The sequence below is a fragment of the Aythya ferina genome (genome assembly GCF_964211825.1).
Source record: "Aythya ferina genome assembly, chromosome: 3".
In the NCBI taxonomy this organism is placed as follows: domain Eukaryota; kingdom Metazoa; phylum Chordata; class Aves; order Anseriformes; family Anatidae; genus Aythya; species Aythya ferina.
The window spans coordinates 41,485,966-41,513,593 of NC_140298.1; the positions used below are offsets into that span (position 1 = coordinate 41,485,966).

General features: G+C 43.3%; 1 protein-coding gene across 6 annotated transcripts in view; it reads left to right on the forward strand.

Annotated features, from left to right (window-relative positions):
• The window catches only part of TRERF1 (transcriptional regulating factor 1), a 98,503-nt gene that overhangs the window by 50,429 nt on the left and 20,446 nt on the right, over positions 1-27,628 (forward strand). For all 6 annotated transcript variants that reach the window (XM_084515816.1, XM_084515821.1, XM_084515820.1 and 3 more), the window contains 2 exons: positions 17,954-18,051; positions 25,793-27,441. In XM_084515816.1, the coding sequence (XP_084371942.1) occupies positions 26,062-27,441 (1,380 nt within the window). In that variant the 5' untranslated portion in view covers positions 17,954-18,051; positions 25,793-26,061. The remainder of the gene's footprint in view (positions 1-17,953; positions 18,052-25,792; positions 27,442-27,628) is intronic.

Consider the following 27,628-nt stretch of genomic DNA (forward strand, 5'->3'; position numbering starts at 1 on the left):
GCGTAGGCCAGCTAAGGAAAACTGATTGGAAGGAGGAGGTACCTGTGTGACAGCAGAAGCCCTGAGGTGGATTTAGGGAGTTTGTTGAATCAAATTTGGAGTTTATTTTTAAAAAGCTTTCCAGGATAATGTTGAGAGACTATAAAGAACCATCAGGAATGTGAACGAAAAACTGCAAAAGATAACAGGTAGAGAAAAACCTTCCGAGAACAAGGATGGTCTGGAAGAGGATCAAACAAAATGCTTCTCGATTTTGGTGTAATGGGCTGTACTTTGCGAGTCCTGAATGCAAAGCTTATCTTTTTTGTTTTGTTTTTACTGCAGAAATGCCTTTTTTTTTTTTTTTGTTTTCCTTCTGTGGTATTTTAGAAAGCCACATCTTCAATTAGAATTAAGTTTGACTTGCTTTTGTTGTTTCTTTGTATTGTTGATATTGAGTTATCTGCTTATTGGGTACATGCTTTTCATGCATACCATCTAAGATGCCACTGAGGGATGGTATCCTTGAGGGCTATTTTCCATGTGGTTCTAAAAATAACATTCCGAAATTGAAAGTGCTTTTTCCATATTATTTTGTAAGGATTAAAATCATTTTTCCCCCTTTCAACTGAAGTGCAGAAAATAGGTTGACTGAAAGGCTGACTATCAAATGAAATTTGTGCGTGTTTTAAATAACTTTTCACATTGAATCTCCAGAGATTTTTCTCCCTGTATCTGCAGAAATGTCAGCAAAATTTATCTTAGTCCAAGTTTTTACCAGGGAGAAATCTCAAAAATGTGCGCATTCATTCCCTCCGCCCTTTCCTTTCCTCAGTTCTCCGCCAAGTTGTGCCTCTTCGCCCTTCCCCTGGGTGCTTCTCCCCAGTGCTGCTTGCCCAGATGAGTTTAGGCCTGGGACAGACAAACACATCTGCTTTCGTCAGCCAGCTGTTACGCTCCTGTGTGTACGGATTTGTGTTTGCAATAAGCCTCCTTGTTTATCGTGGCTGGTTTGTGGGGATGGAAGGAGCTTCTTAGCACTACAGAATATTCTGTGCGAGGGGAGGTTGCTACAGTTAGCAATAACTAGTTCATAAAGTAGGACAAAGCTGTTTTTACAGGAAAACTTGCTCTATTTTGCATCTGTTTCTTTTGAGTGATGAGTGAAAAAAATCATGATTTTTGCTTTTAATTCTGCGAATTCCTGTAATGTTCAGAAAAAAAAAATGTGAATAGAATTTACAAGATTATTGCAAGATTATGCAATGGTCCCATATTTGTGAGCAGTTCAGGGGGAAAAAAAAGTCCCTGTTACTTGTACTGTCACTTAAATATGATATGAAAGAGAGACACTTCCCTCCCCTGCTTCCTGCCTCCTTTTATGTTCTTTGCAATATGAATATACTAACATCTATTTGAAAGTTATTTTTGTCACCTAGGCCTTCTTCTTCACATCCACCTCAGAAGCAAGGCGTGCATCTCAGCACTGTGTGTTTGTTTAATTTAAGGGAGAGCAAAACTCATTCAAATGACTGCAAGAGCAGGAACAATTGCGTGCCTGAAAAAAAAACGATGGCATGCAATTGTTTACCTCACCTGTAAGGTGTTTTGTAATCGCTTTTTTCCCAGATCCAAAAGATAATTTCCTAGGAGATAACAGTTAATAGATGCAAATACTGCGCGAATTATACTCGCCTCAGTCTACCCTGTGCTACAACAAAGGAAGAAAAAAGAAAATGGATATTGGTCCTTGTTCTGCAGTGTGTTGAGGGCCCTTGACTTGCCCTGAGGCAAATAAACAAAATGGATAGATACAATGGAGTAGATTTTTTTTTTTTTCCTCCTTTCCTTCGGCTCCTCACCACTTCTGGTTTTGCATAGATGTGATGGAACTGTTGTTTTTGAGTGTTAAATAATATACATACTTATATAAGAACAAGCTCTATCCATTTTTTGTGGGAGTGGTACTGCGTGCTGGGATTTTTTTTTTTTTCCACCAGCCACACGACAGCAGCTTTACGGGCTGCTGAGATTCTCACAAAAATTCTCCTTCACGGCGCTGCCCAGTGGAAGAGGCCGGGTGCTTGGCACTGGGCACCTCGTGCCGCTCAGCTGGGCTGCGGCCATGGGCGAATGGCACACGCGGCGCTTCGGTACGTCCAGAGCTGGTTCTCATGTAGGTAGGGGGTTTTAATGGGTGGCTTTAATGGGGTGGGTGGGCGGGCAGCCTTACTTGCCTGGGTGCTTGGGCATGGGACGTGTTTGGGGGTTTCACTTGGGTGGGTGGGTTTGGTTTGTTTCAGCGTTAAATGAAATTCATGGTTCTCCAGCGTACCAACAGAGCAGCGTTGGATCTTCGCTGTTTTTGCCTTACAGGAGCCTTTACTCTGTGTTGAGTGCAGTTGCACTTGCCTTGTTGCAGCCTGCTTTCTTGTAACCTGCAGCAACGTGCAGCTTGTCTTCGTTAGCAGTGGGTTGTTGAACCTCAGCCTATAGAAAACGAAGTGACATCTGGCCCCTCAAAAGCTGATATTGATTAACTTAGAGGGAAAAGGGTTCACCGAACCCACTGTCATCTCAGTTTATGGTATAAACTGCAAAAACCAGCAGTATTAATAGCAGTAGTTATTAGGAGTTACAGTTCCAAAGTCAGGCTCCTGACTTGGTCAACTGATTTCCTTAGCAAGACAGAGGGGCTGTCCTTTAGGGCGGCTCAGCAGGAGCTTCACTTCAGTGCTCCAGGGCACTCACCTCTGCTGGGAGCTTTGTCCTTTTCATTGCCTGTGTGGGGTACCTGGAGGGATAAGCCAACCTGGCTGGCAGTGCTATCAGTGGCATCCACTTCCCGGTGTAGTCAAGTGGGACATCTTCAGAGAGAATAAGGAAAGCATTGGTCTGAAAGACTGTTTAAGTAGCCTGCCCAGTGGAAAATACTTTTTTCAGCAAAGAAATGTCCTTGAAGGAATTCAGGTTAAATTTATTTAATTATTAAATTAATTACAGCTTAAAGCATTAAGTCCCTGCATTTCTTTCTTCTGTAAATGCAGCAGGCCTTTGTGAATTGATAGCAATCAGCTCCTAAATCTGCTCACCGTTAAGAGCAAAATACAAACTGAAACTATTCAGTCAAATGGATTGCAGAAGTGACACACATCACTTACTCCTTTTGGTGAAGTGCTCGCTAGCATCTGAGCATCTGTATAAACAGATCCCTTCTGCACCGCTAGCAGCTGTTGATAGGCATTTTCTAGGATATTAGAAACTGCCTCAAAACATCCTGCCAAAGGAACGCCCAAAATGTTCTGGGTTTCTTTTTGTTGTTGTTGTTCTGTTTTGTTTTTGGTTTGATTTTTATTTGTTTTTAGGCATTTATTTCTTAAGTGAACTGACAAACCAGAGAGGAGAGCATTTGAGGTAGCGTGAGTGTTTGATGCAACCTAGTGAATTTCAAGAGATGGAAAATTTTGGATCTGGCGTGATTTGGAAAAGTGCTGCTGAGAGGCCAAACATATTTTGTTTCCATTTTAAAAATGAAATGAAAAATTGCTCTTAGAGTTTTTCGCTATGATGTTCCATTGCTGAGTAAAAGCATAACATCTTGGCCACGGCCAGTAGCTGTCGGATGGAAGTTTAGCCTGGATGAGTGCATTTTTGTGTGGAGGGGTTGGGAGAAATAACGTGGTGCAATTCTACTTTCTCCTATAAAACCCTTTTACTGAACAAGCAGGTCTGCTCTTTCTTCCTGGAGATTGTGGCTGATGAACATGGCAGTAGTGAGAAAAATTGTGGGTTCATCAGCTGGGGAGGAGAAGGATGCATGTGCTGCAACTCCAGCCTGTGCCTTGGTCGTCGGAGGAACTGTACAAGGTGGCCTGCAGGGCCTGTGAGGCACCTCTTCAGGGCTTTGCTGTTTGGAGACACGTTGCCAGTCCTTGGCGAGCACCTCTGGTTTCAGGGAGGTGTTTCAGCCATCCTTGGGAGGTGTCAATTGCTTGTGACCTGCTTGTGTGTACACTGGTGCCTCCCACGTGTGTGCTTCCACACATCTCCTCCACTCCTGTGCACCTCTCCTGTCCTGCTCTAGCTGCAAATAGCAAAAAGGGGGCTGAGCAGACCCCAGCCTTGCTTTTCAGGGCTCTTTCTCAATCTGTCTGAAATCAGCGAGAGTGGACTTCTGAGCACAAGAGACAGATTCCTATCTCTAGTGGTCACTTGTTGGTTTTGAGGGCAGGGAGGATGCTTTTAATTTTATAAATTCCTGTTGAAGTATCTATGAAGAAATATTCGTATATTTGTGGAAAAAGAACTATTTTAGATAGCTCTTTGGGGTAAATGTACTTGTCATACAACTTTTTTTTTTACTTTTTTTTTTGCCACGTGGTCTTTCTGAACGCATCTGACATGATCGTTACTCATTTGTACCATTTGTTTCCTGTCTAATTATATAAGTTAACAAAGCACTCCAGGGTTACCTTTACTTTTATTTGCTTTAGAAATTGTACCATGAAAAACGTTCTTGTCGGGTTGCCTGCTGCTGAACGGAGAGCTGTAAATAAAGTGGTTTCTAATTGAAAGACAGGAGAACCACAGAAGCATTATAATTAATGTGCTCTCTGTTCTTTTTCTTTCTTTCTTTTTTAATATTACCACATGTCTTTTTATAAAGCGAACCGAGTTTCTCTTCCTCCTAGCTATGCTTACCTTGAAACAGTCACTTGTTACTGAACCAAGTACTCCAGAGCTCTGTTGGACATTTATAACCTTTTATATATCTGCCTACCTCTGATGCCATTAAAGTTTGTGTACGCTTCTCTGGGTAGCTGAGTGGTGCTAGGAGGCATTCCAGAAGCTGCCCTCTCACCTTTTTTTAAACTTCACAATTCACTTATGAAGAAGAGCACTTGTGGACAGGAGTAAGGAAGAGGTATTTTGTGGGAAAGCATCCGTGTGAGCATCTTGTGATCTGCAGGCAGATGTTACTGAGAACTGATTTGCTGTTTTTGACTGGGAGGGTGGGCACATTTTGCCACTTGTGTTTTAATGGAATGCTCCATCTGCTGTCTAGCCAAATCTCTTTCTGAACAGGAAGGTTTGTGCCAAAAGTAGCATCAAATCAAGAGAAAAGAGGTAGTGTATTTTCTTCGGTTCTCACTAAATGTTAAAACCCAGTGTATCTGAGCGGGTGGGCGACTCCAGATCTCTTTGTGTATCTGCTTATTTTAAAACATCAGATACATGTAATTCCAGTTGGTTGCTAATTTGGAAACAGAGGCAAGTTCTTTTTGTTTGTAAATGACTGTTCTGTTGTACTTCTGTTCTCCAATTTCGTATTATCTGCTTTATTCAGAGAGTTTTCCTCACAGAGTATCTGATGTGATGAATTCCTGCCTCCTGTGATGAATGTTATTTTTACCATTTTTTCCAAGAGTGGTGCTATGCCACTAAATAAGTACATATGTGTGTTCCAGTGTTAGGAAGATACAGCATGGCATCCGTTCTGAAGATCTAGAATTTGTAATACTCATGCACTTTGCTTTAATCATCTCTGGTTATATAATTTTTAATTTTCAGATTCTCTCTGCTGGCATGGCACTATTTTGTTCAGATAACGACAGTCATGAGTCATTCAGCAAGTTATTTGATTCAAATGGATGATTTTTTTTAAAGCACCGTGGGGAGGAAGAGGAAAAAACTCTTCTTACTACTTCACCAGAGACAGGAGTAGGAGCTATCAGGATCTTTCCTTCCCCATGCTTGGTACAAGCTAACAGATGCCAACAGCCACCTGAAGCCAGAACTAGTCGTCTGTGGTGAACTTTTAAGCATGGGAATGGAGGTAAAGCCCTGACATGTGTCAGGGTTTTCCCTCTTATTTCAAGTCTTATAGTTTAGGACTTTCCACAAGACTTGAACCTGCTGGAAATTGTGACGTTTTGAACTCCAGGGCAAGTTCCTTCCCATCTTAACCCAATACTCAGGAGACTTCATCTGTTTGAGGACGCAACTAAAACGAGACCAGAAATGAATCTACTGTCTTGCTAATGATTTTTTGTTGTTGTTACTTTTTATCGAGCAATATCATATTGTTAAGAACCTGTGAGAAGCTCAGAAACAGACATGAGGTCTGGCAACTGAATGTGTCTGGAAACGTTCAGATAGCATGAACCAGAACCCCCTTGCTGACTAGGTGTCCTGTGCTCGGGGACATCTAGAGTATGCCAGTATCTTGTGTGTGTGAAAAACCTGTACCTTGTGCAGCAGACCAGTGAAGTCACATCCACGGAGTTAAGCGACATGTTTTTCCCCAGGTTAAATGAACTGTGTGATCCCCCCAAGAAATAAAAATAGTGATCAACCACAGGCTGTAGGGCGAAGCTGCGTGGCTGTAGCAATGGAGGAGGTGAGCAGAGCATATTCGCTGTTCTTTGTGCTCTGAAAAGAATGAAGAAATGTAAGCATTCACAGATCTTGCCTTCCCCAGTAAATTCACCAGAAGCCTCAAACTAGAGATGTCTAAGGTGTAGCCATCTCAGGATTTCATGAGTCGAGTAGCACCGTGTTGTCCAGAGACAGTTACTAGTAATGGATGTGGCTTGAATTTGTAGCCCAGATTATTGAGAGCAAGGCAAAAACGAGTATTCTTTTGATGATCTTTTGTCTCATGCAGTAACTTTTTATCCAGAAATCAGGACAAGAAGCCTCGTCTCTGAATCTTCCATAAAGAAAATTTGATTTTGCAGTTTCTATTTTTTCTAGGTAGGTCCATTGCTTATTAAAAGTGAAAGCATTGTTTTGCATAAGCCGAAATAACATTACGGTTGTTCTGGCCTAATTCTTAGCATCTGAAAGAAAACAAATGCTTGTACATTAGTATTTGGAGGCAACTTTAAATCACATGTGCAGTACTTTCGTTGTATCTTAGCAGTCCTTCTCCTCCTTTTAACTGAAACATGGTAGTAAGAACTGTCCTTTGCAAGATAAAACAACGCTTGTAGTGCTGAAGGCTGTAGATACATCGGAGAAAGTCCTTGAATAACATTATAGCCCTCCCCGAGAGGTCTCTGCTTGAGGTCTTTGTCAGGTATGACCATGGTTTGAACATTTACCTGACACACATGCAGGCTGATGCTTTCCTCCTTTGGATGAGGCCTTGTAGGAAGGCTGTTGAGGCACTGTGCTGGGTCTGGACACCACGCGCGTACCTCAGCCTTGCTGTTGGTAAGTCCTGACTCCCAGTGCTGGGACCTGTATCGTTCTTTTAAGAGAGCTCTTTCTATCTTTTATTTTTCTTCCTGGTAACATTGGATTTATTTTCATGCAGCTATCCAACTAATTATTGAGGTTGTTTCTAAGAGACGCCTTTCTTGAGCTCCTGTGGCTTACATCAGTGCTGCAGAACACCCCACTGCCCTGAAGAGACCGTGTGGGAGCACGGACACAAGCTGAGGACCGTGAGGTTTGAGCAAGAGGAGTGGTGGTGTCTCTGTGGTGTTGAATGCCAGTGTTGTGCCTTTGGAAGTCAGTCCGAGGGACAAAGGCATGGCTTCAAGAGCTTCAGGCCACACAGTGCCAGCCTCCACCTGGAAGTGTGCCACATGCACTCAGCAGGAATGTTTTCACTGTGGGAGAGGTTCCTGGAGACTCGTGCCTCTGTGTGCCTGCTCACGTGGACTTCGCTCCTGTCTGTCGAAGCTTCAGAGAGATCTTTAGCTGCATCACTTGGCTGAGAGAGGCTGCCTGCTCGTGCTTGGTTGGCATTGTACGAGTTGCTTCTGCTCCTGACTTGCTCTGTATGACTGCAAAGTCTCTCACTTTTAATTTCTGTTGCAATTGTTTCTTACCTACTGTTTTAATTGTGGTTTGTAAATCAACTCAGAACACGTCCTCCCTCCTCACTCCCCGTCTCCAGCCCCGAGTTATCTTTGCTGGTATTTGTGGTGATGAGGACTGTTAGAAATGGCATTATTTGTCACATACTTCAATCATGAAGGAGTCTGCAGTCAGAACTAAAAATACCTGAGGTTTGCAGCATTACTTCTCAATCCTCTGGTCATGGTGCGTGTAGCCATGGATTCTCGGGCGTGTCCCAAGGATGCATCAGTGGGGAGGTTAGCATCCATCCTGCTCCAAGTCCCAAATTACTTTTCCAGTTAGATCTCTTGGGTAGATAGATACTCCAGAGAGGCTTCAGGCTGCTGTACGTGAAAAGTGAACAGAAGGGAAACCACGAGTGTGTCAGCAGCACCATCTTCTTTCCAGAATCCTGTGATAAATCAGATAACACTGTTCTGAGAATCGCTTGCTTACTAATTATTGAAACAGCATTACCTTTTCTGCATCTTTGATTAGCATTTCATCTTGAGTCTAGGACTTGATGATAAAGGGGCCGTGTATCCCAGAGGTTCAGTAAATGATGAAAAACTGGTCTGTGTCTGCTTACTCTCCTCCTCCAAAAACAAAGCTGAGCTGCTCTCAAAGTAGAAATGGTGTCAGAAATAATGTGCTCTAAAGATGGAGGTTGCTTTTATTTTTTCTCCATTTCCCCATCAGATGGCTCGCAGTACATGTAAACAATGCAATAAATAAATACTCTGATAAATCCAATCTTAGCTAAGATAAGCATGGCAAATCCTTTTATGCATTTCTAAATCAGAGGATAAAATGCATCTCCTCCAAACTGGTAGGAGAATTACAGAGTAAGTCTTTAAAAGCATGGTCTGGAGCAGCCTAGATTTCCAGATAGCACACTCTGAAACTTAATATCCACATAAAACAATTGATGCAAAATGTTGATGTAAAAAATATCGCGTATCTATCTGAGAGAAACTTTTTGAGAGAGCTCAAAATCCAGGGCCAGCTCTATAAAGTGGTATTGGGGTGACAGACACCAGCCGTGTGATCACTGCTGTCTGTTGGAGTTTGAGGCCCAGAACTTGGTACTTGGGCATCCGAATAACCCAGTGCCTGAAGTCAGAGCTCAGGTAAGAGACTTACCTGAGCAGAATTTATGCTGGGCACGTAACCCAGTTTGTTTAAAGATATGGGAGCTTGTTCTGGTGTTGGGGGTCTTTTGCAGACAGTTTAGGGAGATAATTCACTGAGGCTTCTCTAGATGACAGCAGATGGGTAATCACAGATCTCAGCAGAAGTCTGATGGCTCGAGAAGAGAGAGGAACCGGTGAGCAGACTGGGTGGTTATTCCAGAGACAAACCTGACAGGCTCGAGTAAACAGGACTTCAGAATACGTCCCCTTCTACCTCCTAGCAACCAAAACTTTTATGAGGCTCATTTGGCGCAGATCCATTTGCTTGGAGAGCAATTACGTGTAATTCCAGCAAGAATCAGGTCGCTGTGACCTCGGGCAAAAAGGAGGCTTGAAAGGAGAGATGATCCTTGGGCTCCCTGTTGCAGAGCCACCAGTTCCTCGCCGTTGTGCACAGCGCCGTGCCAGGACACCGGCTGGGCAGCAGGGAAATGCAGGCAGAGCCTTTTGGCTCTTGAATTATCATCCAGGGTAGTGTGCCAGGTGGTTTGTAATATTGCTGAAATGAGGATGACATGGTCAGGTGTATATAGTTTTCAGTTACAAGTGTGATGCTTGGTAATGTGCTAGGAATTATGAAGGATGACTTGGTCAACCAGTACGTAAGGTAGAGCTATAGATGACAGGCAGGTTTATCAATATCACCTTCTTGTTACCTGCTTAATTTGTTCCTGGGAGAAGATACGATGGTGTTGAGCTGTGCCTGCTATCCAGGTTTCTTCTTTGGTTCTTGTTAGGTGCTCTCTGGAAACTCCTTCCTAGCATTCTGCTAAGAAGTTGGCAGTTTTGACAGAAATGTGACTTTAACCATTCATCTATTTAAGTCCCCTTTCTTGGGATACTCTTCTGTGTTTTTTTTTGTTTGTTTGTTTGTTTGTTTGTTTGTTTGTTTGTTTTGTTTTCTCCTCAGTTGTCCACAAAATAAAAAGATTAAAAACCAGAACCAAAAAAATTCCCAAAGCAAAAATAATGTAACCCATGTAACCCATGGTCAAATAATTCTCCTTAGTCTTGGAAGGGAGAAATTACCTTCATCTGTGTTTCTCTGCTTGCATTTCTCTCAGGTAAGCGTTAAGCAGGATGAACTCGCTCATTGTAGAATGTTATTGATGCTGAAGTGAGAAAGTAAACATAAAGTATTCCTGTAAGGTGTCCTGTGTGCTTTGTCACAAGCTGACAAAATTAGAGAGGGTGTTGTGCTGCCAGACATGCATTTAGTGTGGGAAATACCTTGAGAGGTAGGTAAGAAGGACTGGGAGCAGGTATGCTCTGAAAGTTTAGGCAGTCCAAGACAAATTGTAGAAGCCCGTTCTCAAAGCATCAGAGGCCAATGGGAAAATCAGGCAAATGTTCACAGCTTAACCTAGGAGATCTTTTGGGAGCGTTCCTTGTTGGTTTTGCAAATATTGAATGCAAAATCTGGATTATTTACAGAAGTGCATCCTTACATTTTGCTTACTTCACCATTCTGCCATGCCTGTAAGCTAAAGGCACGATGATACCAGAAAACATAGTCCTTTTGCCTTTTTTTGTGGCACTTCTGGTTATGGGGAATACTGGGAGAGGAGCGTGGGGATCAGCAGATAGCACCTTCTCCACAGAAAAGTCTGTACAAGGGGAAGAAATGGATTTGTATGGGGATGGCTAAGGACTTTGAATGTAATGAAGAAAAAGATACTTCATGGAGCTAATACTTGTGGGGAATAAATTCATCACGCAAAGCTGAGAAAGCTCCTGAGTGTCAATGTGCCTCTGAAAATGGTAAAAGTAATTCTAGAAGTTGAATGGCATGGCATTTAATTATGTGAGGAACCGAAGAGGCTAAAAAATAATAACCTGGTATATCAGAAAGCAATTTAAAATGTAAGCTAGGGAAAATGGAATATTTCTGTCACAATAAGATGAATTCCACCACTGGCTGCATTGATTTAGTGCCTAGAGTTTTGTTGCAAACAGATCTGTAACTATGGAGGAAAAAAAAGCAGACTTTTGTTCCCTCAACCTCCCAAGCCAACCCATTGCACTTCTCAGCAGGAACGGAGAGGAAGATTTGGGTAAATACACAAACAGGACTTAAGAATTTAATTAGCTCTGTTGGTTGTTCAATCTCCAGTTGTCTGATTTAATTGTCCCTTTCAAAGGGATCATTTGAAGCAGAGCTCCATATGCGATGTGAATGTCAGTAAACCCAGCTTGTTAGTGTACAGTACGAAGGCCAAAGCTGAATTCTTGTGGGTATTCGCAGCCTTCAATAAATAGTGCGACGGTTCTGAGGAGAGATCGTTCCTTACGCCCACTCGCCCTTAAGATGTTTCCCTTCAATTCAGAAATGAATATTCAGTTAAAAAGTTATTATACATCTTGTCTTTCAAAATATTCTTGGCACTGCATAGGAGTCTGCCTGCAAAGGGGTGGGATTTTTCTCCTCCTTCCACCTTCTGCATGGAAGCGCTGGAACCGAGCAGTGCCTGGTAGACTTGTAGGTTTGTCTGCGTGTTTGTTTGGCTTTCTTTGGGGCCCGCCAGCTCTCCTTCCTCGGCGCTGGGCCTCCTGCTCCGGCCTCGCAGGGCAGAGATGGCGCGGAGGCCTGGCGTGATAGCTCCAGGCCTTCGGCTGTGGGGCTCTTGAGTCTGTCAAAGTGAAAGAAGGAGGGCTAAGGCTTGTTACAGGGAGTGCCTGCTGGATGATGTATCTTTTATTTTGAGCGATGGGGGAATTTCATTTAGGAGAGTGGTTGTTTTCCAGTAATTTTGCGAAGGGAAAGTGTAGTTTAAGGGTTTTTCAGGGAAGCGGGGTTGTTTACTGACATCGTTCTTGGCGATGATTTGTTTGAACAGTTTCAGTCGCCTCGTAGCTTAAGTAAGGAACTGAAATCTTTGTGAGAGTGTAGGCTTAGGGTATTAAGAATAACGAAAAGAAGAGCTGACAGAAATGTGTTGCGGGAGAACTCCTTGTACTGAGTGATTGGATGATAAAAAGCCAGAGGAAATTGCTCGCAGATAAATGAAAGTAATGCGTGTGGGAGGAAGGGGGGTCACAGCTCTCCGTACGCCGTGATGAGTTCTGCACCAGGTGTTACTGCTCTGGAGAGGTTTTGTACTTACAGTAGTTCTGTAAAAATGGCAGTGTAATTATTGGTAAAATGAGTGCCAGGACTCATTTGTGGAGGAATAGAAAACAAAACAGAAAGCGTAAATGTGCCTCTGTGTAAATGTGCGATGTTCACCTGTCTTAAATACTGTGTGCGGTTCTGGTAACTCCTCACCTTGCCTCTCACCTCCCCCACTCCACAAACATTGTAAAGAAGGAAAATCTCAAGTATGGAGTCACAAAACCTAGTAGGAGACCTCAGTTTGGAACGTGTCTGATTAGGAGACCTGCAAAAGCCATGAGTGACAAGAAGAAGGGAATGGAGAGTGAGCATCTGCTGTCCTTTCCAGGAGACTAAGGAGCCCTGGGCAAAACGAGCATGAGAGTACTAGGGATTTGGGGTTTTGGATTAGGTATTTTTCATTGTCTTTACCTTACCAGTACGGTGATGACGCTTGCATTCCTACACAGCCTTTCTGGGCTCTTGTGGGTTTTTGGCCTGTGGAGAGGAGAAGAAATGAGCTTGCAGGAGGACAGAAGAGAGCTGAGGTGAGGCTGAGGAGGGCAGCCTGGCTGTGTGCCGGAGGAGTGAAGCCTGCTCTGAGAGAGGAGGAAGAACATGGACCTTGGACGCAGGATCACTTTTGCAGAAAGGACTGGGGAATGGAGGGAAAGGAAGGAAGCAGACAAGCACAGGAGCTGTAGAAATAGGCAGGCAATCCTCTGCCTACTGAAACACACTTCCAAGGAGGGGATGGAAACAGGAGTGTCAGGATCTGAGATTCTGCTGTCAGCAAATGCCTGTCAAACTCGTGAGCATTGTGCCAGCGCTCCATCCCCCAGCAGATGACAGCCTATTACTGGTATAATTTTATTTTGTTCACCTTGACTGGTCTGTGTTGAGGCCGTGTTACTGACTGAAGAACCCTTATAACTTTTAGACAACACCTCGTAATGGAATATTCTTTTTAAGTGACACCACATAGGTAAGAAGATATAAAGACACTCTCAAGATTAAACACCAGAATGAAAATATGCTTTTATAATGTCATTATAGACTTGTTTTACATAAATGTACTTTTTGAGGAATCTGTAAACTGAATTGTTTTTTTCCTTACAACATTGCTGCCCAGCTTGGTGCATATGATGGACTTGCTGAGAAGACAGATTAAACGTGTAGAAGAAAGCTGTGTTGGATCTCCAGTTCATTTGCAGCAGGTGTTTGAAGTTATGTAATGAGAGATGCAAGAAATGGCAGTAAAGAATATTTTCTCCTGGACAGGATGAGCTGAACCCTGCCTGGGGGAACTGGGCCAGTGCCACAGAGCTGCCATGTAATGTGCTCATTGAAAATGGGCATCTCCTGGGCAGGCATCTGCTATATCTGTGGTGGTCTCTTCCCAGGTTTCAACTTGGTCACCTGTTTTTGTGTGACTGGGAAGCATCTAACTCGATGCCTCAAGCTCAAATCAAAACCGCTTGATCTATAATCTAGTGAATATAATCTAGCGCAGTGCAGTATCTGTTATCTGAAGTGCTGGATCCTACATGTGAAAAACTACTTCGTTTTGGAATTCATAACTATCTGTACTAGAGCATCTCATCTGTAAGATGTGCCATTTGTCTACATTCATTTCCACAGCAAATCTCTTAATGCAATATTGTTGGAGCATTTAGAAGTTGTAGAAATGAGCATGTCAAAAAATAAATAAATAACTGCATGCATGAAGAATCCTGTCCTCAAAAGAGAATTTAAATTTCTAGAGGGCTTTTCTAGGAAATAAGGTGCAGTCAGAAAGCTGAATGCCAGAAAAACTGGAATAGAGACTGTGCTCTTCTGCAGTAGTTAAGCAAGCCAATCTAATGGATGACAATAGTTCTGGTACTTTCAACATTTTGTTGCTGGTTTTGCCACTTGATGTTGTTGCCTTTATTGGTATTAGTTGTTACAATTATGTTCAGTTGTTGTTCATCCGCTTCATACCTTAAGGTGGCTTAATTTCCCTTCCAAAAAATAATTTAAATACTGTTTAATTATGATGGACCAATTCAGATAAAAGGATGCTCTTGGTCACCCTTGTAACAGAAATAATGGCAAACACAGTGGAGAAAACGCTTGTGTCTCGTTGGGTTAGAAGAGGTTTGTTAATTTGCGGGAAGGTTATCAGCTGGTATCTGTGTATGGTTAGTTTGGCTGCCACTGGGCAGGAGGAGAAGAGAATCACAAATGAGTTGTGTTCTTGTAGGGTCACACTTTGGATGCTCTGGTGGTATGTGTGGAGTCTGAGTTCCCAATTGCAAGTCAGTTAAGTTCCTGATACCAAATGATATAAAAGTCCATCTTGTTCAAGTAAATATTGTTGTTGTTAAGGTTGTGTGTCCTGTCGTTGGTTTCATTTTACTTTGATAGAGGGTATGTGTACCCTCATCTTTGATCTGTCTTGCTCTTTTAATGTCTAAAATCTTCCAAGCAATAGCAGCTATAGTGTTACTTTTGGAAGCACATGGCCTGTGCTGGACAAAGACGAGTAGAGTGCAGTGTATTTGCCTGGCTTTGCCTTGGTGCCACCGCTCATCATGGTGGGACTGTGTAGTGCCTTCTTCTGGACGGAGCTGCGTCTTGTCCTAACCTGCTGCTGGGCCTCAGAGCAGCAGCAGAAGTTCAGGAGGGGGCCAATGTCCTGGAGCACCATGCAGTCACAGCAGGCTGGAAGATTTCTCTGAAGGCTCTTGATTTGGGGCGTGTAGCTGAGGGGAGCGGAGGTTTGCAGCAAAACTGGCGGCCCAGAGTTGCCACCGCAGGGCACTGCTGCAAGAAATTTGTTGGTGTTTGTGTGATCCCTTCTAGATAACCTGTGTGTCTTTTTGCTTCTCCTTAAGTCTGTTGTGCAAAGGGTTTAGCACCCACTGATTTAGCTCTTGTCAGTTGTCTTCCTGCGATGTTTCTCAGTAACTTGCAGGCAGGTGGAAGCTTTGGGTTTCTGGGGTTTAACATGGCTGGTCTAACTGCGGGTAGCTCCCTGTCAGTTCCCTGGCCTTTGGTGTTTTGTCTACAGTTTACTGCCATCTTCCATTTTATCCCTGGAAAATACCTAGTGTAACTTTCAGCGCGGCGCTTTGCTGATCAATATGTTATAAGCGTAGTCAGGTTCAAGAAATTGCCTTCATTACTATCTTGAGATGAAAAATTGATTTAGTTGCATTCTCTCTGTGCTAATTCGTTGGTGCTTTACATTGCCATAAAAGGTATTAAGAGCTCCTTATTTTCCAGCAGTGTCATCAATCCTAATGAAGAGAGAAGAATGAGAATTTATATTGTGTGTATGGGATAGCTGATCTCTGACTTAGCTCTTCATTTGTAAACGTTGCTGAAGACTTTGCTTCTCTTCTCCTTACTGTGCTTAGGTTATAGCTGGAATCAAGGGGCTGGGATAGGAACAAAACTGAAGAATATGGTGAAGGAATACTAATTTACACTGCTTTTTAATCAACTTCAAAAACGAGATGATGAAAATTTAATGAAAGCTATTGTCAAGGAATTAAAATGTTATTTGTGAATTTGTTTGGTTTGGTCCTGCATTAATTAATATTGGGACTATTTTTGATATTTATCAGTCATTAGTTCACTATTTCTGGCTCTGAAATGTCCAAAGTTTTGTTCTTTACCTGTGGTGTTATGCAGAAGAGCTTTGCACGTGCCTGCTAATTTAAATACAACTGCATGTGGGTATTCTTGTAGCTCTGCTGATGAATGTGAGTGACTCAGCGGCATAAATGAACATAAATGAGCAAAAAGGGGGTGTAGTGGGAAAAGAAGCCAAAAGAAAAAAAAAAAATAATAAGGAAAGGGTTTTCTCGGGCATTCCTGTTGTTGCTTTTCCCACTGTCCATAGGGCTGGTCTCTGCAGGAAGCTGCCAGGGATGGTCTGTCTGCAGAACACTTTGGCATTTTTAGGTTCAGTACAAGCGCTCGTTGTTCCAGAGCAGATGGATAAACTAAAATCAAGCCGAAGCGTGTACTGTGACTGTGGTCACTGCTAATGATAAAGCAGTTATTTTTTAATGATGTTTAAAAAGATCTTGGCAAGTTCTAAACAGCCGTGTTGAGCTGAAAAAAAAAAGCTTTCCCTTTGTCTCCACTAAAGTTAACCTTGGGTTTTCCATCCACTTCCGAATATTTCTTGTTACAAACACAGGCGATAGCAGTCAGTCGTCTCTGAGACTCATCGTGCATCTACAGGTGTTGAAGATCAGTATAAAAAAAAAAAGAAGTTGGCTAAAACATAAAGTAGATGCAGCTTAAAAAAAAGTCTTATTTCAACATACAAGCAGATTTATTAAAGATGTTACTCTCAAAAGGTGGGCTTCCCTGAGAAAAGCCGTCAGCAGATAGGACGCAAGCAGGTAAGGAATGGTGTGCTTTCTGGGACATCCGCAGCCTTTCAGCTCACATCCAGAATGAGATCTGGGCACGCACAAATTGCGGGTACTGTGACTCAGTAACTTGGTATGCGAGAACTCGCTTGTCTCCAAGAAAACCCATGTGTCCCTGTGCGAGGCTCTCAGCATTTACTGTCAGCTGAGGGGTTCTGTAAAAGAATCACCTTGGGGGCTGGCGAGGCTTCACGAGGAGCTCTGTTATCTCCTGCAGTGTGTGTTTTGGTCAGGTGTGTTGGGGTTGTGCCATGAACCCCCTCTTTCCTTTGGCTTTGGAGGAGCGTGAGCTGGGACACTGAGGTTGGTGCTGGGCCGGGTGAGGGAGCCACTTGTGTTGGTTTCCCCTGCTGTGGGGGTTGAGGGAAGGACCTGCTGCTTCTGGGGGTTTTGTTTCTTGCTGTGTGCAGTCGTGTCACAGAGCCTGGGACCCATCACCAGAGATATTCAGAGAGCGCCTTCAGCAGGCCTGTCTCACGGGAAGGTGACAAGCAGCCAGTGGGCGAGAGGAGGAAGATGCTGGTTGAGCTCATGGGGTCACCTGTGCCCTTCTCCTGCGAGCCACCGTTCATATGGTTACCTCTTACGGCTCGAATGACTTTCCAAAACCTCCTAGCAGGGCCTGATGCGAATGGAAAGTTTCCCATTGACATCAGTGAGCGGTGAAATCGCAGCTTTGGCTTCCAGGCTGGCCTCATTCAGGGCCTTCCCTAAAAGCCATCTTGGCAGCAACACCTACAAAACAAATACGTTGCTTTCATTTAAATAATTGAAGATGCCTCGTCTAGATATCTTGTCTGAACTGGGTGACAACCTGATTGTATCTCCCACACCTTTGACTTTCATTAATCCCTCCCTTCCTTCTCTTGTTTGTGTCACGCTTGCCAGCGAGGTCTCCTCTCCGTGAGAGCATCCAGCCTGCCCTCGGGTTCTGTCAAAGAGCCGTAAGATGCTGCGAAGTCTTTACGGTCTCTGCAGTAGAGACACAACATCTTGTTTTATTTATTGAGTCAACGTAACCCGTTCCTCATTTTTGCAGTAGGCGCCAAGCTGAGTAAGAAGAAAAGATGAATTTTCTCTTATTTCAGTCTGTAGCTTGAAGGACCATGAATGTATTAATCCCAGAGATTTGACAACAAAGCAATCCCTTGCTATCGATATGGAAAAGTAGGTACTTTACTGGTTTTTAAGGGAATTACCAAGCTGATGGATGTCTTCTGCGGTAATGAATTGAAGAACAGAGTAGCATGAAAATACTATACTGAACAGAAGTTAATATTTGGTTGTGTTAACAATAGGATGCTCATTCTTGCAGATCTGCTGATGGTTTGGGATGAGTTGGTAATATTTTATAAGTTAACCATGCAGGAAAAAAATGAATTTCCATTCTTTTGTTTTATGTTTAGTTACATCACTTTGAAGTCACAGAATGAAAGCAGCATGAAATGTTATGGAGAAGACGGCACGGCAGGATACAGCAGTCTCACAAATAATCAAAAATCAGGTAATGTTGCAACATCACAAGTCCACTTTCTATTAGGCTTGCTCGTTTAATGTGGCTTGGTGCTTTTTAACCATTTCCCAGAATTCGCAGTTCTGAGTCTCTGTAGCTTTACTGATGGACTTCTTAAATATGGCTAATTGTTTGTTGGCTTTTTCCTGTGAAACACTGTTTTTTGTACCTCAGTACATATGGCACAGGAGATCCCCATGTTTTTACATCTTTCTTAAAGGTCTTAAAGGCCTACCTTGGCTTTATTGTCTAGTACAAGCAAAGTCGACGTGACCTTAATTAAAAGAAGTGAGTCTGTGGTGCTCAGTTCAGCATAGCTGCTCAATTTTATCAAGTCCCATTGCTAGGTACCAACATGATGTGTTTTAGAGGTACTTTTCAAAGGGTCCTGCAGCTGCATTTATGAAAATGTGATTTCCTTTGGGGGAGATGCTGGATCAAAATAGCTGTTCCCTCCCTATTGAAAGCTTAGCCATATGCTATTTCCCACATGCTACTCCTGCCTGTTTTTTTTTTTCCTAATTGTTTATTTGTCTCAGGATGTTTCCTTCTTGCCTGTTTTTGCAAATCCCAGCATATGTTCTCTGACTGCTTCACGGCAGTTACAGTCACAGAAAATGGCAATCACCTTACAAGCTTCAGAACATAAACACTACAGAGGTCAGGAAGAAACCGGCAAAGTGCGTTGTAAGGGTGCTCGCCTTATACTAAAGTATTGTTTGCCAACTGCTGAGGCTGGAACAAGAGCTGATGGATTGATGTTTGAGTGGAAAGGCATAAATATTCCCTCCTTTCTCAATTCCATCAACAAATTCATCAAATCAACAGTAGTGACTAGACATTGTAATGTACCCATGTCTGGCAGTGGGCAAAGCCTGACCTATCTCTGCCTGTGATCTTCATGCTGGGGTCTTGGCAGGTCCGCAGAACTAGGGTCTTTCTGAAGAAAAAAAAAATTGCTCAATTAAGTAATACAAGTAAACTGGAAAATGAAATTGAGGGCAATTTGGATCATAGGACATGTTCATCTTCGAGGAAGCATGTGGAAGAATTGCCCTTGATGTAGGACTCAGGAGAAGGTGATACAATTTCTTACACATCAGCAGTCAGTAAGCCTGGATTGGCTGAAGACATTTCAAATAAAGTTTCATAGACAGCTTCAGCTTTGATCAAATATACAATGATGTATTGGTGAATATTAAAAAACATTGTGTTTTTATCAGAGGTGATCAGCCCCTTTAATAAATGCTGTCTTCTGTAAGCTTTTTAGTTACTTAGTCTTGGGATATGCAATTCAAATGCCCTTCTGGCCTCAGCCAAGGTTTTATATTTTATTTTTACTTTATCATTTTGTATTTGCACATCATTTAACGTTTGCCATTTTTATGAAATAATGCTGTGCTTGCTTCAGCCACAGTTCTGCAAAACCTTCAAAGTACCTCGAAACCGTAACGTTGCTTAACTGACAACAAAGATGATCGGAGCACTGAAGCAGCCTTCCTCATTTCTAGGGGACTCGTGGAACTTTATCTCCCTTAAACTAAACTGAGTTAATGGCTTTATTTAGGAAGTAGCCTCCTCTTCTTGAATAACAAGAATTCTGTTAGTTTTAGGAAAAAAAGTTTTCATTAAATTACCAGTGCCTCAGAATGCATTTTCTACTTATAACTTAGATCAAAAGAAGAGGAAAATGTTTCTGCTTGTTTGTCTTCCTCTCTCCTCCCCCTTTATTCTAGAGACTTTCCTGAGATGATCAACTGTTGTTTTTTCATTGTTTTTTCTTTTTTTGAACTTTATTGAAGTGGAGAAATTGCTCGGTTCCCCTCCCAGTGCCGTTGTTGCTTTCCCCTCCCCCAAGTCCAATGTGTTCTTTATTAAAGTGAATTAGGACATTCTCGTTTCTCTTAAGAGTGGAAATGGGAACAGCTCAAATGTGCAGCCACATGAGACTCACCAGCATTTCCAACTGCACTGCAGAAGGAGCTCAGCTGCAAAGGGAATGATAATTTTTGAAGGATTTGTGCAACTGTTGAAGAATTACCAGTGTTAATAATAAAAAGCAGCTAATCTGTTTTTCCTCTTCCGTTTTGAGTGTTTAGCTTTCCTGATATGCTTTCTATAAAACCAGTGTACTAAGTATTTTGGTTCCTTTCCATCTTTTTGCTTTTGCAATTATTTTATTCCTGTATGCTCTCCTATGTCAGAGTGTTTTTGTGGTGGTGTTTTTGCCTAACTACTCCATCTTTGGGGTTTGTATGCAGATGTGGGGCATGGATTTGAGACCTCTACCATTGAAAGATAGCATTGAAGTGCAGTACAAAACATACAAATAGTTTTATCCAGGACTGGGATAAAGAGGTTTTCAGCATGAAGTATTTGTCCTTGAGATAGCTATATAAATTGTTGGTGGCCCTTGAAATCCACATGGCTGTTTTGCTGCTTGTTCTAACCAAAATAGCTACAATCCTGCATCTTTTAACCCTTATTTCCAGTGTTTGCCTCTCTTTGTTGTTATATCCGACACACATTCAGAAGTTCTGTAGGAAAAAAGGTAGATGTGATGTTCGAGTTACTATCTTCCTACCTCCCTATCTCCTTTTCTCTGCTAATTCTCCCAGCTACCTTGCCTGGCATTAGAAAGTATTTGTTCTGCTTTAGTTCTGTGCCTCTTTTCTCACACGCTTACTTCCTGTGCCAAAAAACTGGAGCTGGGGCTTGAGCTGTAGCTAAACGAAGAGTTACGGAAGCAAACCTCGTGTCTCGGCAGCCTGCAAGAGCACGGGGGTCTCTGAAACATACCGCTCTTCCTCTCCCAGCTGAGTTAAGGCTTCTGAAGACGTAGGGATAGAGCCAGCTCTGTTCCTGGAAGCTGGCTTTGGGAAACGCAGCTGTGTCCTATCTCACAGATCTCTCCTGGGTTTTAAAGACGCTCTCTCTGGTGGCTTCTTAGTGGTGGTTTTATGCCACTAGTGCCCAGCTGAGAATCACGCCTGTGTGTGCTATCATTTACTTAAAGGATGGCGTATAGTTAGCTCAGGTGTCGGGGGCTCCTGGTGCTGTCAGTGTTGGCAAAAGAGAGTGTATCAGGGAAGGATCTACTGTGTACTTGTCTCTGTCCTGAGAGAAATCGGAGAGAGAGAGATAGATGATATGAATGATGGCTGGCTGGATTTAGGAACAGCACAGCAAATCATCTCACAGTTCTGAGTTACAAAGCAAGCCAGTAAAAACATTCCGGTAAAAAAGCTAAAATTGAGTAAGATAAATCCTGTTTTGTTTCTGTTGATGCTAAGTGGTAGGAAAAAAAAATGAAGGAAGGGAACAGAGAACTTCTGGTTTTGGATTTTGACTTATGTGTGGTAAAAACGAAGCTTATGTTCTGATAGCAAAAAGACGGGCACCTGAGAAAGCCCTGTCTCAGCCTGTCTGACTAAAGGGCAATAAGGTGTCATTAAAACGTGACTCTGGTGGTGGAAGAACAAAAAGTAGTGATGCATTTCTCTAAGCAGGCGTGCTTTGAGTTAAATATTATTCAAAACAAACAAACAAACCAAACCAAAAACCAATCAAACAAAAACCAGAACAAACAACCACCCAACAAAGCAAAACAAAACTGTTTAAATTGCTGAAAATGGTAAACTTACTGCAACTGATGTGTTACAGTCCCTGGCAGCACTGTGCAAATCAGCATCTGCTAATGCTATTGCTTGTGAGTAGCTGCAAGTGCTCTGTCCTGCAGAAGCCAGTTGAGTGTGGAAGAGTTGTTGGTTTGTTGTTGTTGTTTTGGTTGTTTGGTTGTGGTTTTTTGTTTGTGTGTGTGTGTGTTTTTTTGCTTCTGCCTTCTTATCTAGTCTTCCTTTTTCGGACTAACTGGTAGTTCGTCTGTAAAAACATGTAGATTTTTTTGAGTAAAGTCATTGCTGAAAATTTTGAAGTCAGTTGAAACTATAGGATCCAATTCCATTTTGATTTGCAGCCATGCAGCATACTGAGACAGCTTAGATCAGTGCCATAATAATTTGACAGCCTATTAATGAGACTGCTTCCTTCAGCGTGTGCTTGCCTACAGTCTTTTGTTATCCCTCTCCATTAACTTTGTTCTGAAACTGGAGTCGGCTGGCATTCGGTCCTGTTTTTGCAGCCCACACCCAGCACAACTTGCGAGCACTGACTTATTTGGTGTGGATGTCTAGCTCTGAAATTTGTGCTGGGTTCAGGGAGCTGAAAAATGTGACTGTGACTTGATACGTTGTGTACTAGAGTTGAAATTTTCTGCAGGTTTCAGGTTCTGTGTTGTGTGATAGAGCTTTTTTTTTTTTTTTTTAATATGTTACAATTATCCTCCCCTTTTTGCTGCCTGCCTTTTTCTCTAGGATTTTCTGTCTCTCCAGTGATACAATTTATGAAGGATGTAAAATCGGATCATCTTTATTGAAGACTGATAACATCAGAATATTCTTCCATTTTCTGTATACCAGAATTAAATTATGGCGTGCTTCCAGGAGCAACTATTGCTTGCATTGCCTTAGAGTTGCCTGTGTTTTGAAGAGGGAGACAGTCGGCGTGTGTAAAGGCATTTCGGCAAGCTTAGCATGTCTGTGGCTTTCAGCCTGTGCAGCTTACAGGGACCACACTGAAACGATGAGAGAAGAGTTGGAGTGAAACCTCGTCTCTGCTGAAATCAATTGAGCTTCCATTAGTTTGAGTCCAGATTCCATCCATAATATTAAATAGGGCATTTCTCTTTCTAGGCAGTCTGCAGAAATGTTTCTGTCCTTTTGCATTTGTTTTCATGTTTCTTCGTAACGATTGCGTAATTGGGATATATCTGCAATGTCAGAAATGTAATAGGCTAAGAGCGTAAGTGACTGCTGGAAAGGATAGGAGCACACGGCTGCAGAACTGCTCCTGCTTTAACACTCCTGCTGCTTTCCGAAGTTGAGTTGTTTAATTTAACCATTTAGTAATAAGCTGCTGTTGTGATAAATGGCAATTAGAGGTGTTCAGAAGTGTGTGCGTAACAAAAAGGAGAAAAAAGCCTTTTCTTCCTGTCACTGGAAGGAACAGAAATCATTCAGCACGCTGCCAATGGCATCTCACTTGGCTAGAGACTAACTTCTGTGCTCCTACAGCCTTAATCGTGTTTCGTACAGCATCGGAATACTCCTTGGTAACTTTTAATCCAGCAAACAATGTATTCTGTGGGCTTTTTGTTAAATTTGATTGCAGATACTCAGCATATAGCATCATGCCCTTGAATTTAAGCCTGTTCAGGTACTAAAAACAATTATGATGTCTCAGGGTCTGGTTTATTACTGGCTGTGCCTCAAACACGAACACCTTGACCAGTACGTGGAGAACCGGGAGAGGTAAACCCCCAGGTGAAAGAGTGCTGTAAGTGGAGTTTGGTGTGGTTTCAAACAGCTGCCCACAGAGCTGCCGTGGCTGCAGGTGGTGGCATCTGTCAGCGTGGTGCTCCTCCTGTGGCAGAGGTTCAGGGACCTGCCTGGCTGCTTGGGTCGTTTTTCTAGCTAAATTGTGTTATTGGCTGCTTTAGGAGTAAGTGCTCCTACTGCCCTAGCCCTGAAGCTCTTGTGGTCTTTTAATTGTCTCCTGAAGATATTTACTCTCCTTCACTGGTTTGTGTCACTGTTGGGTCTCGTCCTTTGGCTAATGCTTGTCACTTCACATAAACTATAAAAAGAATGGCTAAAACTGAAAGAGCTCGGTGTAAACTGTAATACCATCAATAAGCGAACATAGGACATAGGTCCTATGCAAAAGGTGTATGAACAGGTCCACTCGTGCCCTGGTATCAGGGAAAGATGGTCAGAGTCCCAACCGAGCTTTAGGAATTGGCAGGCATGAAAGGAGATGATATTCCTGTGCAGGATCCCCTCTTCCTCTAAAAGTTGATGGCCTTTCAGTGTGAAATACCACACAAGTGTTTATTTTTATGCCCTTTGAATGCTTTGTGCAGGCTTTGTTTAGTTTCTCTTCATAACTTTTAATAGGAAGTCTTTGAAGTTGGGTTGTGGCTAAAAAAAATCTTGTTGGCAGGCTGGCCGTTCATTGTTGACTCCTATCTTTTCTAATTGTACATCCATAAAAATCTGGAAGGGAGCGTGCGCGGAGCAAATACGAAGCGACGCATATTTCTGGAAGGGGAAATAAGCTTGCAATTATTTGCTGCCATTATTAGTCACATGAAAAAGTTACATACTAATGGTTGCAGATGGTGTACACAAAAACTGTCTGTACACACTGAAAGCCTTCTTCCTTGGGAGCTACGGTTTTCTGTCATACATTGTGCTACAACGGAAAGGGGGTTTTGTGCCCGCAGCTATATATTGCTCTTATTTGCTGTTGCTAGCACAGGACTCGTTAATATGCATCTGGCAATGGTTAAAATTGTCTGTATCTGTGGCTTCACGTTTATTCATCCACATCAAGGATTCTCTTAGGTTAAAAAAAGGTAAGGAGATTGGTACAAAGGAGCCTTTGATGGAAAGTGTTACGTGTAGAAAGGCAGATGTGAAAGGGCAGGGTTGAAGTTGTGGGCTAATATTGTTGTGTTCTTGTTCAAGTTCAGAATCACGGTTTGTGTTGAAACGTACTCGTGTGTGCAGGCACATTGTGCCTCCCTGCATGTGGATGATTGTAGGCACAGCGATCGCGTCGTGTTGTGGGATGGAGAAACAGCCTCGTAACGTGACTGCATTTGTGTTGTTGTTGTGCTGTTCATTGAAAACGGTACAGGCGTCGGTGAAGTGTTGTTCTGAATTGCAGTTTGTGTGGTGAGAAAGATAAATGGTTGCATTTAGCATGAATTAGTCTGTTAAAATAATGCAAACTGAAGAAAGGTAAGAGAGGAGAAGGGAGGCTGGAATTCAGTGCTTCTGGTGTAAGGTGAGCGACCATAACAGATTTCCAAGGACTTATTTGCTCTTAGCATTGATCAGATTCCAAACAGGTGAGCAAAGAAAGCTGCAAGCATAGCTGCATTTGGGTAACTGTGCTTGTGATTTGGGGGTGTGTTTTTATTTATTTATTTACTTGTTTTAGGGTTTTTGTTTGTTCTGTCACAGCAATGAGCATTGGTCTTGCATCTTACTCTTCAGTGATGCTTTGTTTTCATTCCACTGGTGGATGCTTCCTGTAGGTACCCTGAAAGCTGTGAGAAGCTGTGGAAGGCTCTGTGCAAATCCTGGATGGCAATTACATTTATTTTTCTTTGTATGTCCTTTTAATCTGAGTACTGTCAGCTTTGTTGAAAGCCCTGGTTTTCTTTTACCCTTCTTTTCAGGCCTTTGTGCAGGCGTCTGTTATTTTATGCTAGAAAATGGATGTGTTGCTTCTGACAAGAAAGCTGTAATGCTAGAAAAGGTGATTTGGCTCAATAGTTAACTGTCTGGCTAAAGCTAGTCACAAGAGAGCAATATGTGGCCAGCTATGGCTTGAATGCTCATATACTTCAGGAAGAAATAACTCTTGTTTTAGAAGAACGGGCCTTTATGGGTCTGGCAGAACGATTTTATCAGAGAACTAGAGAAGAAGCAGGATAGTGGGATGAGATGAAGTAATCTAACTGCTCTGGAATAGCCCAGCTGCTACAATTTTGCATATGATTATGTGTTTTGAACCAGGAGATTTTGCAGTTTGTTTTGAGGCAGTAAGGAGAACAGTTTATGTGGAAAGCCAGCACTTACCCTGCCTTTCTCTTGCCCCACAGGTGCCTGGCGCGCTGAACCTGTCACCGGTCTGTGTAAGATTTGCGCTGTGGTCCATTTTTTGAAGATGTGAAGCAACATTGAGTCTGCGATTGGAATTACTGACAGACTGGAGGAAATCTTAGTCCTTGCGATGCACACGGACATGCTGAACTATAAGTAATCCTAGCTTCTCTTCCCCTCCCCTCCCCTCCCTCACTCAGCTATCTCAGGGTTCATAGAGATTTCAATGGTTCGCGTGCCTGTAAGCTTGGAACAGAAGTGACCAAAAATGGGGGACCAGCAATTGTATAAAACTAACCATGCTGCCAACAGCAACGAGAACTTGTACTACCAACAGCACCAAATGAACTCCCTTCCATCGCTAAACCACAGTTACGGGACATCTGTTATGGATGCTCCCCAGGCGTCCCCTCTGTCCCCCCAGTTTCCCCAAGATTCAAGAGACAGTATAGCTTTGCCTGTAGGTTCAAAAAGTCTTGGGTCAATGGATACACCTAGACAAACATGGACGCATTCTGGCTCAGGAAACCATGTCCCAGCGAGGAACAATTTGAGTAATCAAAGCGCAATGTGGAGCCCCCTCGGGCAGGGGGAGTCTCATGACGGATACCAATATCCTTATTCTCAACCCAGCGAAAATCGGTCGCAAAAAATTACCAGTGGGGTCCTGCATAAATTGGACTCCTTTACGCAAGTATTCGCTAACCAAAATCTGAGAATTCAAGTCAACAACATGGCTCAGGTTTTGCACACCGAGTCTACGATGGTGGATAATCCTGGTGACAGCGCGCTCAGGCAGCTGCTGTCCCAGAAGCCAGCGGTTGAGCAACAGCCTGTAACTTCCAGTGTACAAAGATATCAACCAGTGCCACAGCAAACGCACCAGAATTTTGCAAGCACACAGCAAAAGCAGCAAATGCAAGTCATGCAGCACCAACAGTTGTACTACGACTACCAGCAGCATTTATCGCAGATGCAGATGCATTCCGCCTTTCAGCAAGGGCAGACGCACGTGCAGCAGGTGCAGTCCCAGCAGCTCCTACCGCAACAGATGCAGCACTTGCAGCAGGCTCAGTACTACGCTCAGCCACAGCAGGGACATCAGCGGCTCTCGATACAGGAGATCCAGCAGCAGCAGCCACAGCCAACTCGGCAGCAGCAGCAGAGGCAGTGCCCGATGCAAATAGCTCAGTATTACCAAACGCAACCCGTCATGCAGCAGCTCCAGCAGCAGCAGCAACAGATGCAACTGCAGCTTCCTCCGTATCACCGGGAACCCGATCCAAAGACTATGCACGAACCCCACCAGTACCCTCAGGACCCGAGTCATCCTGTGCAGCTCATCCAGTTGGGAGCGGTGCCTCAGTATTGCTACCAGGACCCCCACGAGCAGTATAGGCACTTGTACCCGCAGGGTTTGCTGCAGCAGCAGCACGACCAGCAGAAGCAATACCCGAGTGAGAGCAGAGCTCCCTCTCTGAACTCCCACGTCGGCCTCACGCCGCCAGAGACAGCAGAGGATCCCGCGCGGCCGGAGATCAACTCTGTGGGTAACGCTGTCCCTCATCGAACTCTTTTGCCACCCTCGGGAGCTCATCTGAACAACAAAAGCTCTCAGCAGGACTCGCCCAGCGCCGGGTGGCCTCAGGTAGGTGGCATTTCAGATCCCTGCTCAGACAAACTTGTTCTGTAGAAGAGCAGCCAGGTATGGAAATGAAACTGCTGCGGGAGAGCCGGGAAGGTATGATGTGAGCAGTGGGCATTGCTTGGGTGATTTGGGGAGCTGTGGTAACAGACTTTGCCATCTGCATGGCTGGCTTGGCTACAGGCCAGGC